The sequence below is a fragment of the Bremia lactucae genome, linkage group LG16 (genome assembly GCF_004359215.1).
Source record: "Bremia lactucae strain SF5 linkage group LG16, whole genome shotgun sequence".
NCBI lineage: Eukaryota > Oomycota > Peronosporomycetes > Peronosporales > Peronosporaceae > Bremia > Bremia lactucae.
The window spans coordinates 2,016,605-2,040,299 of NC_090625.1; the positions used below are offsets into that span (position 1 = coordinate 2,016,605).

The 23,695-nt window shown below is 46.4% G+C and overlaps 9 protein-coding genes across 9 annotated transcripts; 3 read left to right on the forward strand and 6 right to left on the reverse strand.

Moving 5' to 3' along the window:
• Window positions 1–5,066: 5,066 nt before the first annotated feature.
• CCR75_004897 (uncharacterized protein) lies at window positions 5,067–7,719 on the forward strand (the record flags this gene model as incomplete). Its single annotated transcript, XM_067962983.1, has 5 exons — window positions 5,067–5,102; window positions 5,204–5,301; window positions 5,364–7,170; window positions 7,242–7,535; window positions 7,594–7,719. 5 exons carry the CDS (start codon window positions 5,067–5,069, stop codon window positions 7,717–7,719), a joined length of 2,361 nt encoding a protein of 786 aa, XP_067815574.1.
• CCR75_004898 (uncharacterized protein) lies at window positions 5,286–9,035 on the reverse strand (the record flags this gene model as incomplete). The annotated part of the gene is made up of 9 exons (XM_067962984.1): window positions 5,286–7,181; window positions 7,252–7,535; window positions 7,594–7,985; window positions 8,058–8,180; window positions 8,251–8,373; window positions 8,439–8,561; window positions 8,613–8,735; window positions 8,786–8,905; window positions 8,978–9,035. The coding sequence occupies 7 exons, from the start codon at window positions 9,033–9,035 to the stop codon at window positions 7,852–7,854; spliced, it is 804 nt and encodes a 267-aa protein (XP_067815456.1). The 3' UTR covers window positions 5,286–7,181; window positions 7,252–7,535; window positions 7,594–7,851.
• Window positions 9,036–9,709: 674 nt separating this feature from the next.
• Window positions 9,710–10,147, reverse strand: CCR75_004899 (uncharacterized protein; the record flags this gene model as incomplete). Its single annotated transcript, XM_067962985.1, has 1 exon — window positions 9,710–10,147. One exon carries the CDS (start codon window positions 10,145–10,147, stop codon window positions 9,710–9,712), a length of 438 nt encoding a protein of 145 aa, XP_067815457.1.
• On the forward strand, window positions 10,122–11,001 carry CCR75_004900 (uncharacterized protein; the record flags this gene model as incomplete). Its single annotated transcript, XM_067962986.1, has 2 exons — window positions 10,122–10,493; window positions 10,547–11,001. 2 exons carry the CDS (start codon window positions 10,122–10,124, stop codon window positions 10,658–10,660), a joined length of 486 nt encoding a protein of 161 aa, XP_067815681.1. The 3' UTR covers window positions 10,661–11,001.
• On the reverse strand, window positions 10,341–10,634 carry CCR75_004901 (uncharacterized protein; the record flags this gene model as incomplete). Its single annotated transcript, XM_067962987.1, has 1 exon — window positions 10,341–10,634. One exon carries the CDS (start codon window positions 10,632–10,634, stop codon window positions 10,341–10,343), a length of 294 nt encoding a protein of 97 aa, XP_067815682.1.
• On the reverse strand, window positions 10,708–10,965 carry CCR75_004902 (uncharacterized protein; the record flags this gene model as incomplete). The annotated part of the gene is made up of 2 exons (XM_067962988.1): window positions 10,708–10,896; window positions 10,930–10,965. The coding sequence occupies 2 exons, from the start codon at window positions 10,963–10,965 to the stop codon at window positions 10,708–10,710; spliced, it is 225 nt and encodes a 74-aa protein (XP_067815679.1).
• An 813-nt stretch (window positions 11,002–11,814) lies between the features above and the next one.
• Window positions 11,815–13,671, forward strand: CCR75_004903 (uncharacterized protein; the record flags this gene model as incomplete). The annotated part of the gene is made up of 2 exons (XM_067962989.1): window positions 11,815–13,261; window positions 13,328–13,671. The coding sequence occupies 2 exons, from the start codon at window positions 11,815–11,817 to the stop codon at window positions 13,417–13,419; spliced, it is 1,539 nt and encodes a 512-aa protein (XP_067815680.1). The 3' UTR covers window positions 13,420–13,671.
• A 787-nt stretch (window positions 13,672–14,458) lies between these two features.
• Window positions 14,459–15,156, reverse strand: CCR75_004904 (uncharacterized protein; the record flags this gene model as incomplete). The annotated part of the gene is made up of 3 exons (XM_067962990.1): window positions 14,459–14,955; window positions 15,011–15,054; window positions 15,113–15,156. 3 exons carry the CDS (start codon window positions 15,154–15,156, stop codon window positions 14,459–14,461), a joined length of 585 nt encoding a protein of 194 aa, XP_067815685.1.
• A 117-nt stretch (window positions 15,157–15,273) lies between these two features.
• CCR75_004905 (uncharacterized protein) lies at window positions 15,274–17,562 on the reverse strand (the record flags this gene model as incomplete). The annotated part of the gene is made up of 1 exon (XM_067962991.1): window positions 15,274–17,562. The coding sequence occupies one exon, from the start codon at window positions 17,560–17,562 to the stop codon at window positions 15,274–15,276; it is 2,289 nt and encodes a 762-aa protein (XP_067815686.1).
• Window positions 17,563–23,695: the final 6,133 nt, after the last annotated feature.

A 23,695-nucleotide genomic window follows, 5' to 3' on the forward strand; every position in this document is an offset into this window, starting at 1 on the left:
TTCATGGGCGATTTTTAAGACAAAGAATCGCGCCATGCATCAGCCGTCGAAAAACGAAGTGTTGCTTCAGGCGCACTTCTTTGGAGCGCGACAGGCAAAGCTATCCCTGCAACAATTCGTGCAGGAGATGCGCTCGCAATCGACATCCATTACTGTGGGTCCGACACCTGGACGCTTATAAGATCCAAAGGAAAACTGAACTATATTTACCTATTTAAATCTAAAACCATACCCTATCTAATTTAAAAAAAGTTCGGCCGCCAAACTTATATCTGGTGGCTGCCACATGTGTTACCACATAATAAATAAGATCTTAGTAATTGACTATTTTACATAGGACAAAAAGGTATTTACCCATAAAGTAAATGTACCACAATAACGGTTCAACAAGCGATGTGTACCCTCTCCCATCAGACTGTTGACACCTTGTGAGAACATTCGTTTCGTTTCCTTTTTTGAGGTTGGAGCATAAGCAATTAATCGTTTGGTTGTGTTCTGCATTCCTTTGCCTAATGACAACAAAGCGTGAGTCACCGGCTCCCATCTACTCCCCAGACAATGAGTTGCAGGTGGACTATTTAAGTCACACTCCGTCGGAGAAGAGGCAGAAGAGCCTCGCTCATATACGCCTCGGCATGTAGACGAGGCTCGTCGGGCTCCAAATCCGTTCCCAGAACGTCGTGTCGCTGACGTTTTAGCTACATTTTACCGGACGCTGGACCCTGAGTCCAATATCATCACGAATAGGAATAGGCTCATCGTCGGGTTGCAGAGCTTGCGAAAGCTTCACTCCACTTAGTGCGGAAGAGCGTCTCAAAGAGATCCCGGGTCGCAGCTTGACCATCTGGACCTCCGGACCAAAGACGAAACGCCAGAGAAAATCACTGCTCGCGACGCTCTCCATAAGCGATACCTTACGCCGAAGGTAAGGACACGAGGTCAGTTTCTGACGCGTTTGCGTGATCATGCCCGTGGGGCTTCGGTGACCTCAATGAGGAAAATTACGATTGTTCTGTTTTTAAACGAACCAAAAAGCGAAAACGACGTTTCGCTTGAGAACTGGGTCCAACGAACCCGCCGCCTCCGCAACATCTGGTTATACGAGAGTTTACGGATGTGGCTGATGTTCGTTTGGAACGGAAGCTTTGCTTCGATTTCGCCAAGCTCAAGATAAAGGCCAGTTACATTTGGCATTTATGCCACAAAACGAGGATTTTTCCAGCCACTATTTCAGTGCTTCAATTGACGTGCAACCATCGATCGAAACCGCACTGAGGCTATAAATCACCTACCACCTTTTCCCACTTTAGCGGTGGGAAGCGTCGTTTGACTCAAGTTGAACCTGAGCTTGGCGCTCAAAACATTTAACGGTGAACGTGCAATCTTGCCGTTGATCTATCTCAAACTCCTAAGAGTTTGGAAGAGAGATACCCTAGCCATTTCACCAGAAACTGGTAACAGCTTACAGAGCCGTATTTATTGGTGGTGGCTCAAGCTTTACAAATGGGTCATCACATACGATTGCACATGCGAAACCTGCCAATGGATAAACCTTCGGCTCACGCTGCTGCACCACTAGCAAGTCTGCCCGTACCCGCCGGGTGGTGGACGTCTATTAGTATGGATTTTGTTTTCGGCCTACCAAAAAATTCGGCCGGTAACACCGGCAAAGTGGCCTTTTTGACCGATTGAGCAAAATGGCTCGTTTAGCGGCTGTGCCGGATACCGTCGATGGAGAAGGTACAGCAAGGCTGTTCATCGATCGCGTGTTTCGACAACAGGGTTTGCCTGTGGCAATCCCTCTAAACAAGGCTGCTGACGTTTCAGCATTGGAAGAAAATTTTGGACCACCTCAAAAGAGCTCTAAACCTGAGCAAGGCCCTCGCGAAGAAGTTGCACCTCGTGCTTTAGGGCATCAAATTCTTCCGCCGAGGTTTTGGCCCCCCGCCCGCGCTGCTTGATGCACGAGGGACCCGGTCAGTTTCAGGTGGAGAAACTTTGAAGTGACGTCGTCGTACGAACCAATCATTAAGCTTTTTATAAACATGTACAAAGCGCCATTTATTATTTGACTTTTTGACACAAATTGTCAGTGAGATTTGCTCGCTCGTACCATTCCAGCCTCGTGCTTAGCACGGAAGATATCGTCAATGCCGTCACACTGTTCCTTTGGTAAAGGCCACTTTCGAGTACACAGTGCTTGATTCCAGGAACCAAGTCAATTTCATGACGGACACCTCTGTCCGGGGGTAAAACAGATGGTGGATTGGTACATACCACATCTTGGAATTCCTTAATGAAAAAATAAAATGGTCCGCAGGATCTCAAAGGATCGATGATTCACTCCGCGAACTAAGCGCAGCTTTTGTGTCCTCCAGGACAGCTTTGTCCAGAAGTGACAATGAGTTTTATTTAATCATAGGTCGAATGACCACCATCTCAGATAAGTCATTAGCCTTTAGTGCTCGACCGCACTCATCAATAGGCATTTCGTCTAGCTCTAAAATAATATCTAACGAAGGGATTGCCGCAAGGCTAACTTCTCTCTCGATGTTACCGGTTATACCATTTACAAGCGTGTGTAATTGCTCACTCGTATCACTTTGTGAGGGTATAAACGGTTACCGTTATACCATTTACAAGCGTGTGTAATTGCTCACTCGTATCACTTTGTGAGGGTATAAACGATTCGCGTCTTCCCTGTCTTGGAGTAGAGACAATACGCCTTTTAGAGGCCGGGACATTCACGTCCCCAAATATTTTCGCCTGGATTGGTTCTATACCAGAGATGGTGTCTAATTCGACATCCGGCAAGGAGTTAGGTAACTCAACTTCCTTGTCTAGCGTTCGTTTACGTGTCACTTCACGTGCAATAGAAGGGTTTCACCCGAAATGCCCTGGCGAATCGCCAATAGTGTCACTACTGACACTCAGTGGGGTACCTCGGCCGACCACACTCGGTGGACTTAGACGTGCCACTCCATGTGTCTCAGGGATGTTACACTCTAATGACTCGGCCTTAGGCCTGAAATGCTTTCAGCAGTCAGCGAATCGTTATTGCAACGATTGTCATTCGACGGAGTAGGTGCCGTTCCACCCCCTCTTTATTTTTCTGAATCGGGCACAGAATTAATGTGTTTAACATTGGAGTTTGTAAAACTCAAATATTCCAATGTCTAACACACTGACATATTCAGTCAGTGATTCGCGCCAATAGCGCGTTTGTTGCCTAGAAAGGTGGGTCGTGACTCCAGAAATTTGCTAGGATCTATGCGCGTGGCGCCTAAGGTGTTCGATCTCCAATCAATCCATGACTCATGGCGTTCAAGCTAGGCCATAACAATTTCAAATCAAGGACGAGGCAGCATTCCACACTAGAGACTTCATACCTAAGTTCAATGGAACGTTAGGAACAGTGACACGAGTCCCAGTCGCTAAGCGAAGAGTGATTGCATCACTTTCATCCACTGTAAGGGCCTCAACATAGAGTTGAGTTCCCTCAAGGGAATGACGTAGAGCATAATTTCAAGACGCCCCTATGTCAATTAAAATTGACCATGGCTTATCAAAGCCCTTCAGAGTCGCCGGAGCGACTTACAAGCCGGGCTTGTACTCACGCCCCGTGCCATTACGCACCGAGCTAATTAGGGCCAGGTCCTGTTTACTCTCACCTCCTAGAGGTCAACAGAGCCTAGGTTTTCCTCAGTAGGGCGCCCGGCACCTACTGGGTATCGACCTTTGCCACCGTGCTAGATTTCTGGTATAGGTCGTAATTGGTACTCTTTCGAGCTTTACATGTTATTGCGCAGAGGACAGGCCGGACGTAAATATTTCATGCTTCCGCACATATAACATCTACGGATGTTTTGTGCTGTTCCACAGCTTGAAGAGCTTATTCTGGCTAAGACCAACGCGCCCATTGAGACCATAAAGATTGTTACGACAATTACTTCTTGTACCAGGTATTGATTCATAGATGCAATGATAGTTCTCAACTCCTGAACATAGTCTCCTAGAGTTTGTTTACCCTGTCGAGTCGCTATGCGCCGTGATCGCATGCGAAAAGTCTGATCAGGCGGTGCAAACATGCTGGTCATTTGCTCTTTCAGCAAATCTCATTAGGGAGAAGCGTCATTTATGGACGTACTGCACGAGAGTGCCCCCATCATGGCTCTACCTCCAAGCTTGAAAATGGCCATAGCTCTGTGAAGAGCAAACAAGGCGGAGTCAATGGACATTTCCATCTGCTTTATCCAAAAAGGGAGGTTTACTCCCTCTATTTCTTCAAATGTCTTCACATTAACAACTAGAGAGGGTAAATTAGTTCTATAGAATTAAGTGACTCCTTGAGTCAATAAGTCTTCCTCTGACTTACGGAGCAGTGTAGCTCCGCTGCACCTGGTAGCACTCGTAGTCTATCTACGCTGAGTCTTTATAAGACTAAGCCTCTGATATACGGAAAAGGCGAAAAGGGCAGCGTTTGAGAAGCCCAAAACATTGTATGAGCTTGAACATATTGAGTTCGTAATGTCCCAGAGCCAGAGGGCTCTAGACGCAAGGCTTGAAGCCTTCATGCGTTACGAGTCATCTCTTATCGGATAGGCCCAGGACCACTTGGCGGCATCTATGCCAACTCGGTACATTTCTGTACCAGGTTCAGAGCCTAAGGCCCGCCAGCTGCATATGTTACTCATAATAAATGGAATTTTAGGAATTACCTATTTTAAAGATCAAAAGGTTATTTTACCCAATAAAGTAAATGTACCACAACAACGGTCCAACCATTTCCGCTTTTTGCGACATTAGCGACGTGTGATAATTATATATGTGATGCAAATACTGAACTGGTGGTTCGAGCGAGAATAACATGAAAAAAAACACATAAATAATCCGAGTATTATCTGCTTTAGAGTCGAAAAGACTTCGAAATAATTTTCAAGTTGAAGTGGTTTCTGTGTACTTTACCTCAATATTATGTAACTTACGCTACGCTGCCACAAGCTCTCCCCCTTCGAAGAGATACGAACGACGGAAGTGACACTTTGAACGCGTGACGCACTCTTTCCATGGACGAGACAGCACAGCGCAGTCTACTGCTATGGGTACATAATTTTTACCTCGCCCTTCTTCCTCCCTGCTCCTTCTCATTACTAAATTATCGATTTGACCTATTTCATTTGGGAAATGCTTCTCAATTGCGAAGGTACAAAGCTTCCAGTCAAAGCTAGCGACAGATGAACACATTCGAAGCATTTCGGATCTGTGTGACGGTGTCTTTCTTTCCAAGATCATGCACCATATGTACGTGAAAGACATCAGAGCTATCGCAGTGTGACTCATATTATTGTTTTAATCTGATTTAGCGATCCCGAGTACATCAAATTGGAGCAAATTTGTAAAAAGCCATCTGACAATTGGGCGCTCAAGTCTCAAAATCTCAAGACCCTGTTACGTGCTGTAGAAATGTTTTATATTGACGAATTAGGACAAATTTGCCACGCGAATGAGTTAGTCGATCCTTTATTAATCGCGAAAGAGAACGATTTTCATGAAGTCTCAAAGCTGACAGAACTCTTGCTTGGTTGCGCTGTTCAATGCCCCAATAAATCTGAATACATTCATCCAATTATGCAAATGGGCGCGTCCGAACAGGCCAGTTTAATGCATGCTATTGAGAAGCTCATGCATCGAATCCAGCCCCTGTCTCCTTCTCGAATTTCCATGGCCCGCGATTCCTCCTTTGATGGTATGACTTCACCCAACTTGTCAGCTCCCGCCTCTGCAGCGGTGTCAGGCGATACATCTGAAGCATTAGCTACACAATTGGCTCAGGCACTAGAGCGAAATGCCTTGATAGAGCTCCGATATTTAGACATGGAGCGCGAAAAGCGCGAGCTGACCGAGCGCTTTGAGCGCACGCTAACAGAGAATCGTGAATTGGCCGAGAAGTACACAATATTGGAATTTGAACGTGACCAGCTTCGCAGTGAGCGTCAAAACACTTTAACTCGGGACAATAAAAAGATTCAACAGATTGTCGATAATGAGGTACATGCTTTGCAGTTGCAAATGGAGGAGAAAGATTTGGAATTGAATCGCGTCAAACGAGAGTCAGGAGAACGTTTGATGATGCTGGAGAATGAAGTTCGTCGCCAAGCCGATGAAATTGACATTTCTCGCTCGAAGCTCGGGACTTTGAATAAACTCGAAGCAAGTGTATCCAAGTATAAAAAGAAACTCGAAGAAATGAATTCGTTACGGGCTCAAGTGCGTGAGCTCGAGATGCTGAATGCGCAGTACTTGGACAAAGTAGTGGACTTGGAAAGCACAATTAAAACCATGCCTGGACTGAAAAATCTCGTTGAGAAGTACAAGAATCAAGTAGTAGAACTCGAAACTGCAAACGTCCAAGCCAGTTCGAATGTTAGCGTGAAGGAGCTTAAGATACGGAGACTGCAAGAAGAGCTTGAAAATGCACTTGGTGGCAAAGAGTTCTTAGAATCTCAAGTGGAAGAATTACGTACGCAATTGTCGAATATGCAGTACGGTGAAAGCACTGACGATGGAATGGCTGCTGGCGAGAGCAGTGCCGTTAATGGAGGTGGTTTAAGTGCTGATATGCTACTTGGTCGCGACTCTGTGAGTGGGTTCAGAGAGCGCGTGGCTCGCCTCGAGCGCGAGAATGCCGAGTTAAAAAGTGGCAATGCCGACGCTGGACAAGCCGAGTTGGCAAACGATCTCGACATGGCCATGAAAGCGAAAGAATCGCTTCAAGTGTCTCTTTTCCAAATGCAGAAACAAAACGACCAATTGTCGGAAGATTTGCGCAATACGCGGATTCAAAGCGAACGGCAGCAACAATTGCTGGCGCGGCTACAGCAGGCCCAAGAATCTCAAGTTATGCCGCAAATGCAGTCCCAATGGCAAGCTGCTCCTGACGGACCAGAGCCTATGCAAGTTTCAAATGATTCAAGGGCCCGGGACGGTGTCGTTAGCGCCGAAATGGCGTGTTTAGTGACCCCCGCTGCGCTTGAATCTGGCCATGTGGTGCGACCAGGAGGAACCATGCAAGCGCCAGTGCTTGCTTCTGGCTCCGTGTTAGTGACAAGCAGTAACAATGCGCTCTCGACGGCGCAGATTGCTGAATACCAGGACAAATTGGATAAATTGGTACGTACTTGCTTTGAAAAATTGGTGAATTCAAATGATGTTTTACTTGATCTTCGATCTGAAAACAATAGGAAGTCGAAGCTGAAGCGGTCGATTCGTTGCGGGCGACGGTGTCGGAGTTAACAAAACGATTAAAAGAGAAAGAATCTTCGATCAATGAACTCTCGGAGCAGCGCGCGAAGCTCGAAAATTATACGAAAAAGACGCTGCATGCTGTCCAGACCAAGTATATGGTGGCTATGAGTTCACATCGCAATCAGATTAATGAAAAGCAAGAGCGTGTGGATTTTCTCGAGAAAAAGATGAAAGAAGTCCGTGCGTCGTACTCTCGGGAACAAGCTCTGATGATGTCATCGTTCTACGAGGTAATTATGGGATGCTGTGGTTAAAACATCCTGATAATTTTAATTTTGTCGGACATAGATTGGTACGGAGATGCAGCGCCGAACGATGATGCCCCAAGGGCCTGCTGCAGGAACGCCAGGAGGGGGGTCGTGGCTTGCTAGCAAGAGGACAGAAGAGCGAGCTAAACGACGACAAGGCGCGTAGAGTTTTTTTTAAGGAAAGTCAAGTCCGTTCTGGGAATTGATACGGGCTTCTGTTGCAACATGGAAATATATAAACTGATTGTAACGTTTAATATAAAGGCATTGGTCACGTGTTGTGGGTAAAATTGATGACTTAGTCGATAATATTGACACCAAGATTCACTAGCGCTCGTGTGGCTTGTTGGCATATTCGATCGTTGGAGGAACGTACAAGAGACTGAAGAGCTTCAACTCCGCCAAAATCTACGATCGCTTGCTTGTTCTCCGCTAAAGACAATGTTAAGAGGTAGCGATGAAATCTTTTCCTTAAAGCAGTTCATAAAACTTTATCGAACGTACGATTGACGGATAAGTTGCGTAATGCACGCGCGACTTGAGACTGTAGCTCAACAGACTCGGCGTGTGCTCCATTGATAATTGGCTTTAAACCTCCTTTCCGGGCAATCTCGACTTCATTCGCATCTAGATCACCACGACATTTCTCAGTGAGAAAGAACCCGATAAAACAACGCACCAAGCCTTTAATTCTCACCATTGACGGCCAGATTTGCAAGTGCTGCAACAGCTTCGACAGCAACGCCGATTTGACGGGAACTGGCCAAGTCAATAAGCGGTTGAATCCCTCCGGCTTTGGCAATCCGCTCCTTATTATCCACTACCAGTATCCATTTCCATCTAATGAGCTTGCCATCAGAATGTACACTATAACAAATACTTTACCATTCACTCCGAGGTTGGCCAGTGCTTTGGCGGCTTGACGCTGCACGTGCTCGTTTGTACTGCTCAAGAGATCAATGAGCATGTCGATGCCTCCCTCTGTTGCCATCTTAGACTGGTTTTCAGCTATACAAGAACAGTCAGTTTAACACTTGGCGCTTATGTGGCAATCCTTACAATTTACGGATAGATTTGCAAGCGCGTGTGCTGCGAGACGCTGCACCTCAGTGTCCGTTGATTTTGTTAGTGGAAGCAACAGCTGCAGTCCATCTAGCTCGACAATCTGCACCTGCCGATCGGCTTTACTAGATCCAATTAGCTATAGGCATATATTTTTGTGCTATACTCACGCTTGACGGCTTCATTGGCGAGTTTCTCGGCGATTTCTCGCTGCAGTCCCGTATCAGCCGATCGTGCGTAGACAATGAGTCGCTGCAGATTTAAGCGCAGAGCTTCGGCGTATGCCTCGTCTGAACAAAAAAATGATACGCGATAAAAGTACTATGTTAGATTGACGCCATGACTGTGCTTTGAACGGTTACCATTGCTGTCTTCGAATGTTGATTCATTCTTCCTGCCTGTAGCGCCGGCATTCCCCATTTTGATAGAAGAGTCTTTACGCAGCTTCACCTTCGAACGACCTTCGAGTTACATGCAGCTTGATACTTGCACATGTTGAAGTTGAAAGATGTGGTGTGTCTCCTAAAAGAATAAAAGGCAACATTGTAAAAAAAGTTGGCGCGGACGCAATCTTCGAGAATTCATGCGCGACTGCTAGCGTTAAGACAAGCGCGAGCTAGGTGCCATAAATACGTCAAAAGGGTCGATAAAGTATCTAGCACAGCTTCATTGGCATTTACAAGTTAATTTTGCAACGCGTCTTGTTCCACGAAGACGGCAGTCTTCTTTAAAGCGTCTGCACAGGGCCAATTAGATCAAGTACAATTTCGTCATGCTAAGCTGGTCGACTTAAAGAAGGTTGTGACAGCTATTGCATATTATTTTGGGCGTTGTCTGCTTGTAATGCTAGCAGACAACGCCTTGGATCCCCGCACGTGTCAGACTTGTGTGGCTTAATTTTTTTTACAACTACGAAATAAACAATGGGCAACAGTATTCGCTCCTTATGTAGCGCTTTGAGATATCTATACTGAGGTTATAGTGCAGTATGGCTTTCTTTCTTTCTCGAATTTATCAATTGCCCTTTGCGTGTTGTAATTAACAAAAAGAAAAGGTACCTGTTTTCCCACTTGAGCCTAAAATTGCATCCAGCTCTAATTTGAGTAAACAGGCACGTACTCCACGACACCATTCTTGTTGACAATCGTCTTTTTAATGTTCCGTAGTTGCTTCTTGCTCATAGTCTTGAGCCTGTGTGTGCGGGAGATGACCTGAACTGAAGCCGATTTAAGCTCATTCTCTTTTCTTCGCTTTTCCTTCTCTTCCCGAGCCTGGCGAACAGCATCCTTCTCAGACTGTCGCCGCGACTTGATCTCCTTCTGAAGTTCTTTAAGCTCCTTAAGCTTCGAGCGCTTTTGCAGCTTCTCCTCCCACGTAGTGCTCAACACTTTGGTACCCTTTAATTTCTGCGACGAGAAGCGTGTTTTCTGCACTCTTTTCCACACGCGCCCACTCACGGGACGGCCTCGTGGTGGCACCACGGTCTTAGCGGCCACACTGTTGCTGATGTTAGAGGAGCTTCTGGTCTTCATTTATCTATTGAATGGACTGAATTTTAAACGACATTCCGAAAAAATAGAAAGTCGTCTGAAGGTCGTGCAAACGACATCAGACAAATTTCAAAGTCGCATGGTGGCGCCACCAGGCTGTTGCGAGATCTGCCAAATCGCGGAAATTTTTGCGAATCCGCAGCTTCAAAATCGCTCAGTTCGGATTACAGGTAAGCTAGATTCGTATGATGCGCAGCAAAGAGTTGCTCGGGTCTCGTTCCAAGGCGTCTCGATGACGGTGGAGACGCAGCAACTTGTGCTTAAAAACTTGCAACTGCGTCTTGGCTCTATGTACCAATTCCTGGGCGAGACGCACGCCGTTAAAAAGGTAGCTTGAGGTAGAGTTCACATTTATAACATTGTACTGATAATCATTTGCAGGGCGGGCAAGTGGACGTTCGACTAGTGGCTCGCGTAGCGCGTAACGTGGATAATTTAGACATAGACTTGTTTCTTGAAACATTAGCATTGCGGCGAGAATTTTTAAAATCATAGCCTAAAGCAAATTCAGAACTATATTCTGCTATAGCTTTCTATTGAATCTATAGCAATTCGTCGTCTGAGTCGGTGCCTTCTTCAAAATTGTCGAAAATGGAGCAATTCGACGAACTCGAAATGTCTTTTTCTTTAGCGACTTTTGCCGCAGTAGATACGGTTGACACTCCCGAGTCATCAGCATGCACAGACTCCATTGCCTTGGCTAATTGTGAAGGGTCATATGTATGCAACGCCTGCCGCCATTTTCAAACAATCCCATCGAATACCTTTTTACCGATACGCATGGTCTTGTCGGGCGTCATGCGGTGCCTCCTCGGCCGCCGCTGGTGCCGTGGAACTTAAGCACAATACTGATCATGACCAATCGTATTCTTGCCGTAATCAATTTGCTTCTGACGCTGTGACAGTCGACGGGGGTTTCTCTCTTTGTATTCGGGCCCTTCGCATCATTTTTGCCTCGAATACTATCAGTACCTTTATTATCGTGACTTCCGTCTCGAATTTCACATTGCATGCGCTTACTTTGGGATCTTCTTTTGACAATCAACGGCACGGTTGAAGTCGCCCCGTACCTTGCGCTTCATACTTGGTTCTTGCCATTCGAAAGATATGCTCATGGAATTATTGTCCAGCATTATAGTGTAAGAAACTGATGCCAAACGTTGAGGGCAAATTCTGGCATGTAGAAATACGTAAATATATTAATGCTTTAAATTAAGTTGCTATTATTAGGAAGACGTATGTAGAAAACTCACCCTGACCTACCTTGCAACAAAAAATCGATCTACCCAGTTAAATAAACTATCATCACAACTAATTGATTAATCATTCGTCAGAGCTTCGCGTCGTTGCTGTGTTAAATAATGTTTAGCTAGAGCTTCGCATCGTTGCCGTCCTATAATTCTTCCTCTGACTTTTTAAGGCCTTGCGCCTTACAATAGCACACAGAGGTTTTTGCCGCTTCGGTGAAGCGTGAACGCGATTAGGCGGGGCAAAAACGCGGCGACTTTTGAAAATTGCTACCAATTTTGAAAGTAAGTAATTATTTCAGTTTTACTATTGCATCGTCGCACATTTATAGGCTTTTTTCAATGGCGCTCGTAGTGCGCATGTCATTCTTGTGAGTTCCGTTGCACACCTCAGCAACAGCAATGGCGGAGGAGCTCTTGTCCGAATCCGATGGCGCCGTTTACGCATTTGCGGGAGTCATGCTGGCGCTGTACGTAGTGCCCGCTACCCTCTTTACAATCTATCGCGTCGTGCGGACACCCTCAAAAGTGCGTTCACGCGGATTCGCGCTGCATCTTGCGCTATTAGCGGTGGGTGTCAGTTCTCTCTGGCGCTGTCTCTCGGCCTTGCAGAGCGTGGACACGTCGGGCGTGTTTGATCCGTACGACATTCTAGGCGTAAGTGAGTCCACGTCCATTCGTGAGATCAAAAAGGCCTTTCGCGAGCTGGGGCGGCAGCTCCATCCCGACAAGAACCTGGATAACCCACTTGCTACCGCTCAATTCGCGCGCGTCACAAAAGCCTACGAAGCGCTTACGAATCCCAAAAGTATTGAAAACTTCCGTAAATATGGCCACCCGGATGGCCACCAATCCATGCTCATGGGCGTCGCCTTTGGCTCCTGGGTTCGCGGCACAAGTAGTAGTACGGGGTCCGCGGTAGTGCTGCTGTATTTCAGCATAATCTTTGCTAGTCTAGCATACCTCGTCTATTGGCTGCGACAGCGCGCAGGTCGTAGCGACCGGACGCGTGTCTCGCGAGCAACTCTTGCGAGCTTTGTTGACGCTTTATCAGAAAAGATGAGTGTCCACGATCTTGTAGAACTGCTCTTATCCTGTGATGAAATGGCAGGCGCAGCTGCAGGAATTGTGCCTGAGGCACAAAATAGCGCGCAACTTCGTGTGAAAACACACGAAAAGTTTGCAAAGAAGCTCGAAGCTGCAAAAGCCCTACCAAGTGAAGTTATCAGTCGAATTCGCAAACACCCGAATCCCGTGGCGCGGGAAAACATGCTAGCATTGTATCAATTCTTACGTCGTGACAAGCTACGCAGTGTCTCGCGTCCTTCGTGGGTGGAATCGCGATTTCAAAAGGTTTTGCTCGAGCTGCCATTTTTGGTCGATATCTTTTCGAAAATGGCAGCTGAGCAATTGGTGAAACGTGCATATTCGGCAATGCCTCTGGTGCGTGCGTTGGCATTATTGTCGAGCATTGGACAGGGTAGTATGGTGCCGGATGAGGCCGCTTTGCGTGCTCAAAACGAGCGGCTAGCGGCTACGAATGGCCAGCTCCCGCGATTGGAGCTTAAAGACACGACTCTAGTTGTGTTAGACGAGTCGAGGATTCTACCTGGAGATTGGCTGACGTTGGAGACTACACTTGAGCGTCAGCACGTGGAAATTAATAAACGAGCAGGTCTCGCCGCGACGGTGTATGACCACGTTGATCCAAAGAGTCCCTTTCGAAAAGAACACGTGTGGTTTCTTGTGATTGACAAGAGAACGGGTCGCCTTTATTCAGCTTGGAAGTGCTTCGATTTATCCCAACATGTCGTCGAGAAATCTGGTTTTTTGGGTCCAGAAATGCCAGGTATGTATTGTACTCATACTGATTTCTTTTCTTTTGTTACTAATTGTATTTGCTTGAATGTCGTAGGCAAATACGAATTGGAGCTGCGCGTAGTGTGTCCTGCTTACTTGGACGTGCACGCGAAAATCGACCTGTCGATTGTTGTGGAAAATCGCTAGATGCACATTCCTCTTAGAGAACCATTAAGTTGCAATACAGCTTACCCTATTCTCATGTGAGGTTTTATCAATTGTATTGTATTATGGAGAAATTGCAATTCAACTTACCCTATTCTCGTTTTAAGGTTTTGTTAATTAAAAATATGGAGAAGCCTGTTCTGGCGCTTGGTCAACGCTTGTTACGGCGCAAGGCCAGTACTATCGTCGCTTCCTCTCGATCTGTACCACATAGCTACGTGTCATGTTGTAGAATTGCACTTAACTTCGGAACACGTTCTTTTTCCGGTGGTCGAGACGATAAAGCGTTTCCGCGAGTCGTGTCAGAGCACACTTTATTCGAAAATCGGTGGATTCGACTAAAGCGTATTTTATTTCTAAATGCACACGGCTTGAAACGGAATTGGACTGGCATTGAGCGCACGTCAACGTACCCCGAGGCGTCATTTGGAGAATCCAAAGGCTTTATTACTAAACTTGAGAAGCAGTCACAAGACGCACAAGAGAAATGTGACGCTGTCGTGGTTTTCCCGTTTCTACTGAAGCAAGGAGCTCCCACACGTGTCGTTTTGATCCGGCAATTTCGTCCACCAGTGGGCCAATGGGTCTTGGAGCTCCCTGCGGGGCTAATTGATGCCCAAGAACTTCCGGAAGTGGCAGCGATGCGCGAGTTAAAAGAGGAAACAGGATACGTGGGCTCACGCGTGCTGCACATGGGTCCGCCCATGGTGAATGACCAGGGCGTGACCAATGGAAAATGCCGGCTTGTGCTGGTAGAAGTTATGGCGGAGAAGCAGCAGGCTCCATTGATCCAGCAATTGGAACCGGACGAGATTATTCACGTTGTCCACGCTCCGCTCCAAGGACTTGTAGGCTGGCTCGAAGCGCGTAAACTTTATAAAAATGAAGCCATTGACGCTAGACTCTATTCGTACGCACTCGGTCTTCAAGCCTTGCCACAAGAACTTACACAATAATTGAGTCAAAGGTTTTATTCGATATAAAATAAACTAGCAAGCAAACACTCTTGTGTCATGTCAATTTAAATAATGACACAACCACTCCGAGGCGGGTCTGAGTCTTCCCCTGCTTCTGCCTGCTCTTCCTCAAGTTTTCGGAGACGAGCATCACGTCGCAAGAAATACCCCGCAGTACGATTCAATTTGTAATGGCGTTGTCGACGTTGAATGCGTTCGCGTTGCTGCTCGAGCTTCTCTTCTACTCGATCCATCCCGTAGTATCGTGGCGGCATGCCATCGCGACGTGTCGGTCCTCGTCCGTAATGATGTGCTAGCCAAACTTCTTCGTTAATGCCGTAGAGCGGGCGGGCGTGAAAGTCCGGCGCGTCTCTTGTAGCTGCGTACGGGTGTTGCGTCATTCCCGACGTGTTATACGAGCGAAAGCTCTCTGCTGCACGAGATGCGTCGTATTCTTGTCGTTTCTGAGGATCCGAAAGCACAAAATGCGCTTCATTCACGTGCTTAAAGCGCTCGGCTTTCGACTTGTCATTGCCTGTGACATCTGGATGCAGCGATTTGGCTGCCAATAATTCATCACATTAGAACAGAAAGTAATTGAAACGAGCAAAGCATACCAAGCTGCAAATAAGCACTTTTAATGTCTTTAAATGAAGCAGTTCTACAACACTAAGGGATGTTAGTTCTTAATAGAACGCAAAGGCCAAGCAACGAGGCACGACCTCGCGACTTGAAGCACGCGATAATAGTCCATTGACGTCATGCTCGTGATTGGCGCAACAACATTCCATACAATTTAATAATAAAGTTATGGCTTCTATTAAATGGCCGTCACATGGAAAACCTCTATTTAGCTAAAACGACGACAGGCTTCCCATAGCTACTTGTTTTTCATAGCCTGCGCCTTTTCGTACGCTGATACGAGCTTCTCTTGCATATCGCGCACGACAATTCCGTGGGTCTTGTACTCCATCGTAAATTCTCCTTTTCCTTGCGTCGATGACCGCAAGTCGGTGGAAAACCCAAACATGTTTTGCAAAGGCACGTCACACTTAATGACTGTATGCATGTCATCGGCATCGCTGCTATTTATGAGACCACGACGTCGATTTACTTCTGCAATAGCGGTACCCTGATACTCGTTTGGCACCTCGACTTCCACGGCCATGACCGGTTCCAAAATACACGGCTCAGCCTTCATAAAAGCCTGACGAATGGCCAAGACCATCGCTGTCCGGAAAGCAAGCTCACTCGAGTCTACGGAATGCGACTGTCCATCGTTCACGACCACACGCATGCGTTGTACGGGGTGTCCAATCAACCATCCTTTTTGAATCGCATCTTTCACACCCTTTTCACAAGCAGCAATATATTCCGGAGGAATTGCATTTCCAATAATTGCATTTTGAAACAAGACTGTCGATGTATTCCCCTCTTTCTCAAGCTCGAGCAATTCCTCCTCCGTGATTGGCTCAATGTACCCCACAACACGAGCATATTGCCCGGACCCACCACTCTGTTTCTTGTGTAAGTAATTAAATTCACAACGTCGACGAATTGTTTCTCGATAATTCACTTGCGGAGCTCCTGTTTCCACGTCGACGCTGTACTCGCGCTTCATTCGTTCGACATAAATCTGCAAATGCAGCTCGCCCATGCCACTGATAATCGTCTCATTACTATCAATGTCCACACGAACGCGAAACGTCGGATCTTCTTTCTGAAAACGATTCAATGCTTTCGAAAAGTTGCCAACTTGTTGCTTATTCTTCGGGGTGACGGCTAATGACATGACCGGCTCGGGGACGTGCAGACTCGTGAGGGTGAACTTGCCCTGGTTTGTGTCACTGAACGTGTCCATACTTGCGCATTCGACCCCAAACATAGCAACGACCTCGCCAGCCCCAGCTTCTTCGACTTCTTCCATTTCATTCGAATGCATTTTGACGAGACGTGGCACTTTAATCCGCTTCATGTCACTCATATTGTAGATAAATCCACCACGTTTGAGCGTCCCCGAGTACACGCGCATATACGTCAATTGTCCAAACTTGCCTTCTTCAAGCTTAAACGCAAGAGCCAATAGCGGAGCTGCTGGAGAGCACGGGACGCTCACACGAGCCTCCCTATTCGACTGATCTAGAGCATAGTTTGCAATCTCCGATGGACTCGGCAAGTATGAAACAACGCCATCAAGCATCGGCTGTACCCCACGGTTTTTAAACGCCGAGCCCATCATGACAGGCACAAACTTGTGTCCAATCGTAGCCCGACGAATGGCTGCTTGTAGCTGCTCGACCGTGGGTTCTTCTTCCATTAAAAATAGCTCGGCAATATCGTCATCGACATCGGCAAGGGCTTCAATCAGCTCCAAACGCTTTGCTTCAGCCAAAGAGCGAGTAGTAGCAGGAAGATCGTCCGATATTTCAATACTTTCTCCGTTTTCGCCTTGGTTTCTTAGCGCCTTCATGGTCAATAGATCGACGACACCTTCGAGGTCATTTTCAGCGCCAATTGGCACCTGAAGTGCCCACGCGTTAAGTTTCAGTTGCAACCGTAAATCATTAATAACTTTCCATGGATTCGCACCCATGCGGTCGAGTTTATTGATAAAAGCGATGCGAGGAACACCATAGCGCTTCATCTGCTTGTCCACTGTCAACGACTGACTCTGGACGCCTGAGACTCCACAGAGTACGAGCACGCCACCGTCTAAAACACGCAATGCACGCTCAACTTCAATCGTAAAATCAACGTGACCAGGTGTGTCGATAATGTTAATATTTGAGTCCTTCCATGAGCAATACGTGGCAGCAGACTGGATCGTAATGCCCTTCTCCCGCTCGAGCTCCATCGAGTCCATCTTGGCCCCAACGCCGTCTTTGCCACGCACGTCGTGGATAGCATTGATGCGGCCAGTGTAAAAGAGAATGCGCTCGGTCAGCGTTGTCTTGCCCGAGTCAATGTGCGCAGAGATCCCAATGTTGCGCAAGTTGTGCATGTATCCTTCAGGCACCGGAAAGCCCGGCGCAAAAGGTGGTGCATCGGCAACCACGACCGAGGCACTAAAGTTTCGTGTCAATAATGATGACGTTAGACGCAGCTGCCGCGTATAATGGTTGCGACGTTGCAGTCCAGCGGCGGCTCGTGACAGCTGAAGCCAATGCATGTGCTTGTCAAGTTTTGGATGGTGGCAAAGCACTTAAAATTGTGTTTTTTTCAAATTATTGACTTCGCCTTTTTAAGTTTTAAATTGCTAGCGTTGAATTTGCGCTCGAATTGTCGTGTTTATCTATCGATTAAAAAATATGTTTCTCGATTTCTAACAAGTTACTGGGGCCGTTAGCTTTGAAATTGTGAGAAATGAGAAATACTAGCGACGCCTCCACAACTCATGCAGCCGTCGCTGGCGCTGTTTCAGGAGGTTCTTATCAAGCTGCGTGTGTTATGAGTATCTTTTATAACAAATCCTTAATAATTTTAATCAAAATATGTTTTCGTGCCTTCAGGAGTCACTCGCCTCATTGCTGCGCCATTGGACCTCTTAAAAATCCGTTTTCAAGTGCAGACGGCACCCATTACTAATGCGCCAGTCGGCACCAAGTATACGAGCTTTCGACAGGCTGTGCGTAGCATATACGCGGAAGAAGGTCTTCGCAGCTTCTGGCGCGGAAATCTGGCGGCTTCCGGGCTCTGGGTGAGCTACTCGGGGATACAGTTCGCCTGTTATCGTGAGCTGACTCGCTGGAGCGACATTCATGCTACACCAAACATTCCGGCGGTGGCGATCACAGCTGCAAACGGTGCTGTAGCAGGAGTCACGGCAACGATCGTCACATACCCGCTCGACTTTTTCCGAACGGCGTTTGCTAGCCAAGGAATACCGAAGCGCTTTCCAACGATTCGTAGCTTGATGTGGCACACGTGGCTGATGCACGGATTTCGTGGTTTTTACAGTGGACTGGGCTCAGCTGTGTTTCAAATAGCTCCCTATATCGGGCTGAGCTTTGGTTTTTATTCAATACTGAGTGAACGTTCTATAAATTACGATAGAGATGGCGAACAAAGCAGAAAAAGACATTTCACGACCGCGCTGACTTATATTGGTAATGGTGCTGTGGCCGGATTAGTGTCAAAATTGGTAGTGTATCCACTGGATACGATTAAAAAGCGCATGCAGATGCGGCACGTATCGCGCTGTGCAACATACGGGCCGACTTTGATGTACTCATCGAGCTGGTCATGCTTCTTGGATGTGCTGCAACGCGAAGGCATTCGAGGCCTCTACAAGGGGACCCTTCCTAGCTTACTTAAATCTGCTGTAGCAAGTAGCTCGACTTTCGCAACGTATGAACTCACGCTTGAAATGTTGCGATACATTTCAAGTGGCTAGCAAGGAGTGAGAGATTGTGAGAGATTTACATTAATGTGGTTAGACATGGAGTGAGAAAATTACAACAAGTATCCATCTGAATAGAATGAGCGTTATTTCGCAATGTTAAATAAAAAATTAATCAGTTCATGGGTAAAGCAGCTTATTTCTAAATTTTCACGTACATTCTTTATTGAAAATTCAAGCATATTCTTTAAAAAATTAAATTAATTCGTTTAGAAAGTAGCCTGGTGAGTGCCCTAAATTTGCATAGTTCAATGATCATCATGAGGCGTCTTTAATTATAACTTAAGCTTAAATGCTTTATTCTACATGCCGACAGGTTGGGACTTTTTCAGACAAAGACATTTGTATCTTCCAGCTTTGAGTCAAAGAAGTCACGTCTAGGCAAAGCCGTTTACGAAGCATTATATCAGAGAAAGCGTACTTGATACAACGCAACTTATTATCAGATCAAACAAGCCGATGAGAAAAAGAACGATCCGACCCAGAAACTCGTTATTAGCATTTCACATATTTTCATTTCACTTGAGGTTTTGCATGACTATGAAGGTATAACGGGAGACGAGAGGAGGCCAGAAACGGCATCTTGTGAAATGGCAAGATGCTGGATCTGATGAGAAGCTGACGAGGCTTCCAGAGAAGTGCGATCGATCGATATTACCTAGCGCTTAAAATTAATCCGACCCTTTCAGTCCAGCAGTGGTTGCGGTAAGACGCGGAGATAATCACGATCGCGACAATGCGTCGTCGACCTGTGTATATGGGGCCTTTCGGGTGGTGTTGAGTCTGCAAGGGATTTTGTTTAAACGTTTATAGATAATCATTAACTTTGATAGATTTAATAATAATTTTATCGTATAATAAAATTATAAAACAATTAAATTTATTCTATCCTGCTGGAGAAGCTTTATGGTGTTCAAAGTATAACTATATTTATTTTTTTGAGTTGGCAGACAAACAAATTGGGAAATTCGAGGAGCACACGGTATATATAGTGTCTTGAAGGGGACTGCGAGCTGATCGAGTCCCATATTGAGAAGAAGAAGTGGCGGGGATGTGCGCGCGTAACGGGCGGCGAAGCAATTGCCGGACCGATGGAGAATCAGTTGGTAGTTAACTTGAATGCAGGGGTCTATGTTGCGGCGAAGTTGAACAGTCTATTTCGAGCCCACTGTATCGTGGTTAATGTCGACGATGACAAGGTGGCTTTTAATACGGAGATGGTTTGGAAATGGGCTTGGGGGAGAACCTGTATGCAAAAACGACCAGCTGGATTAAAAAAAGTTTTTTTTTAATGCAAAGACGACCAGCTGGATTAAAAAAAAACTTTCTTAATCCAGCTGGTCGTCTTTGCATACAGGTTCTCCCCCAAGCCCATTTTGTTGAGACGGTAGGGGCGGCGTGTGTATCCTTGGAGAAGGGAAAACAGGCGGGCCGATGGTCAAGGCTTCAATAGCTCGCCGACGAGCAACACCTTGTCGCCGCAAGCGGATCCAAAAGTCGGCGTGTGTAATCCATGCGAAGGGCGCAGGAGAAAACGGGCAAGGCATAGGAGAAGAAGCGGTGGCGCGTATCCGGACCCTGAAACAAAGCACGAAGAGGCAGAGAAGGTAGAAAGGCGCGATTTGGATATATCGCAGGTGTAACAATGTAATATAGTGCCTTGGCCATAGCTTTGTGTAAGAAAAAAAAGGATTTATACAGGCTGAAATACCTCCCGGTCCCACGCCATCAAGAAACTGCCGTTCTTCAGAATTAATTTTCATTTCTTTTATAATTTGGTATTGCAGGTGACAGAAAAGACGGAAGGTGAGCACATCTCGTGCTACCATCATACAGAAGCAAGAAGAGCTGCAAATCATGGTTGATTTATACACAGATCATGTAGAAGAATATACTTACTCTTTGAAAACACTTCTTCGGAGACCAGTCTATCCTTGAATTAATTGATTATGAGCCCAAAGGCGGGTGGAAAAGCGTTTAAAGGCGCTACACCCGACTACGCGGGGAACGCGTGAAGTGGTAGCTCAGGTGGTTGCACGCAAAAAAAGCGGCACTGAGGAAGAGTGCTTGGGCATCCGTACAAGGTGTCCCAGGCTAGAATTTCTTCGTGTTTGAACTCGATGGATTAAGCCTAGACATTACCATAATTAGAGCCAAGTGCTAACAATTCGTAATTATAATGCAGGTGGATTTGGGTCGATAGGGGCAGGCCCCACGACCAAACGTAAAAGTTGACCTCAGAAATGATGAACGAACGGCAAGAGTAGGCTCAAGCAAATTACCAGCAGCAGCTTGCGTATGTGCGCCACCATATGCTGCACCAGTTCCAACATGAGTTGTACCGAGAGGTTCCTGAGTTGCACCAAGGGGCAGAGGGCTCCGAGAAGAGCTTTGGCATCAAAAGGAAATGAATCTGCGCCTACAAGAACAGCTAAATTTATATGTCGATGAAAGTTCTTTGGGAATATATGAGGTGGGCGAATTGGACCCAAACTATGTCAAGGTAAATAATTCAAGTGAAGGCAAGATAAGTATTGAGCCTTTTGATGCATCCAAAGTAAAGAGGGAGTCAGAGCTGAGCTTGTGCGATGGGGTCAGCTGTTGATTGTCAAGATTGGCCTGGCTGAGAGAGCGTGTGGTTTTCGCTGGCCGGAGGGATACAAGGGGTTACGATTTGGAGAACTGCTTCGCGGAAAAGCGGCGAGATATTTTAACCAGCATATTTGGAGAATTTTTTCGCGGGAAAGCGGCGAAATATATTAATTAGCGTTTGCACAGTTGGTGGAAAATGTCACCGACTCTTGTATTTGTTATGGACAAGATGGTGGTTGAATATCGCATTGTTTTTTTCATCATCAAGTTGTTCGCCGGAAAAAATGATCAAGTCCGCGCAAGGAATGATCATTTGCTTTATCTAGTGGCCCTGCAGGAGGCAAAAACTCGGGCGAAGAATTGATTTTGGGTTGAACAAAACCGGAGTCTAAAGCGTTGATTATCGGGTAGTACAGCCGGAATCGCACGGACTACTTGTGCAAGGACCAGTCAGCTCGCTGACCCCTTGACCACTCATATCGATTTACCTTTTAAAGCATTCATTTTCTTTAATTCAATGTTACATATGTGCCATAATAAAAACAAGTAAAAGGTTTGTGCAATTAGGAGAGATGATACTCAGTAAGAATTAGATAAAGGATAGGCGATACCTTAAGGAGTACCAAAAGTATCGGTCAGTTAAACTAATTTTAATTCAGTCGTAATCTACCCTCATTCCTGACAAGTGGTAGCACTTGTTGGTCATTCGCCCGCTTCTCCGCCGTCCGCTCGCTTCTCCGCCGTCCGTTCTCTTCTCCGCCGTCCGCCCTCTTCTCCGCCGTCCGCCCTCTTCTCCGCCGTCCGCTCGCCTCTTCGCTGTACGCTCGCTTCTTCGCCTTTCACGCTTCGTTGGACTGCACTGCGTTGGAGTGCAAAGTACTGCTTGTAGCGTGAGAGATTTCCGCTCGCAGCTAGTAAGGTACTGCTTGTAGCGTGAGAATTTCCGCTCGCAGTCATCTGCTCCATCCCTTTGGAAGCGCTGCGCAGCAGTTTTGAGTGTGTGGCTTTCAATATCCACTGTAATTCTAAGCGTCTGCCTGGCAGATATAGTCGCTGAGTCTGTGAGGTTGGGTCCGGCTTAACTCGGTGAAACAGTTAATCCATCTGGGATAAGGTTGAATCTCTAACGCATTACGCCTAAGGGCTAGTGTAAGTCGTTGAGTTCTATGAGCAAGAAGAGAAAGGCTAATACTCAGATTCCATTTGACTGCAGTAAGGCTTTCCTCTTTGAGTACGGTGAGAAGTCTGCAAAGACTGCGAACATTCTGCTTGCGTCTTTTCAAAAGACTCGGCGCATTGCAAAGATCTTAGCAAAGCAACTCACCAAGGAGAAAGCCTGCCTGCCCAAGCAAGGGTCCACCTTATCAGCTCCGCTACACGAAGTAGACGCGCATTTGGAAGAAGCCGAGCGCACCTTCTTAACGGATCTTCGATTTAACTTAAGAGACATAAATAAACTAAACAACTTAGTCTATTAAAAGTTCCGAACACATCTTCTTCCATTATGGGCCAACCATCAAACGCCGAGCTAATGCAGCAAATGATGCATATGCTACAGCAACAACAAGAGCTGATCAAATCCTTGGTAAGCTCCCAAAAGGAAAGTAGGCTTAAGGTGGACGGGCTAAGAATACCGACGTATAGCGGAAGGAGTGAAGATTCGGTTCGACTTTATTACGCGCAAGTACAGCAATATTTGATTGCGCGCGGTACGAAGTGGAGAGAGGACGCAATGGCTCCTCAAGTACTTGCCGTACTAGGAAGTTCATTCTGAGGACCAGCAGCACAATGGTTCCTGCTGCATCAATCAGAAATTCACTCAGTCGACGAGTTTTTTCTAGCAGTGGAAAAGGATTTTGTTCCTGCGGATCTACAGCAACGTCTTCGAGACGACCTGCATCGGCTGAGACAAGCCAGTTGCAAAGGCTTAATTGACTACATTGCGAAATTTCGACACATTATTTCGCAAGTTGAGGACATGACTGAAATAGACCAAATTATCTATTTTCAACGAGGATTAAAAACAAGAACGCAAGAAGAAGTTCAATACCGACGGGGAAACACACTGTCGGAGGCTATTACTGTGGCGCTCGACTTTGAACGCGCACATTCGGTTGGTTATAATCACAATATCGCGACAACCTCTCGTCCTGGTCCACCAAATGTGGCCAGAGAATTAAACAATGAGCCAGAGCTGATGTAAATCGACAATGCTCGGCCATTTCATAGGTCTTCTCGAGTCCATAACGACGTCCAAATAAACCAAAGTGTGCGTACTGCAAAAAACTGGGGCACACGATTCAGCAGTGTT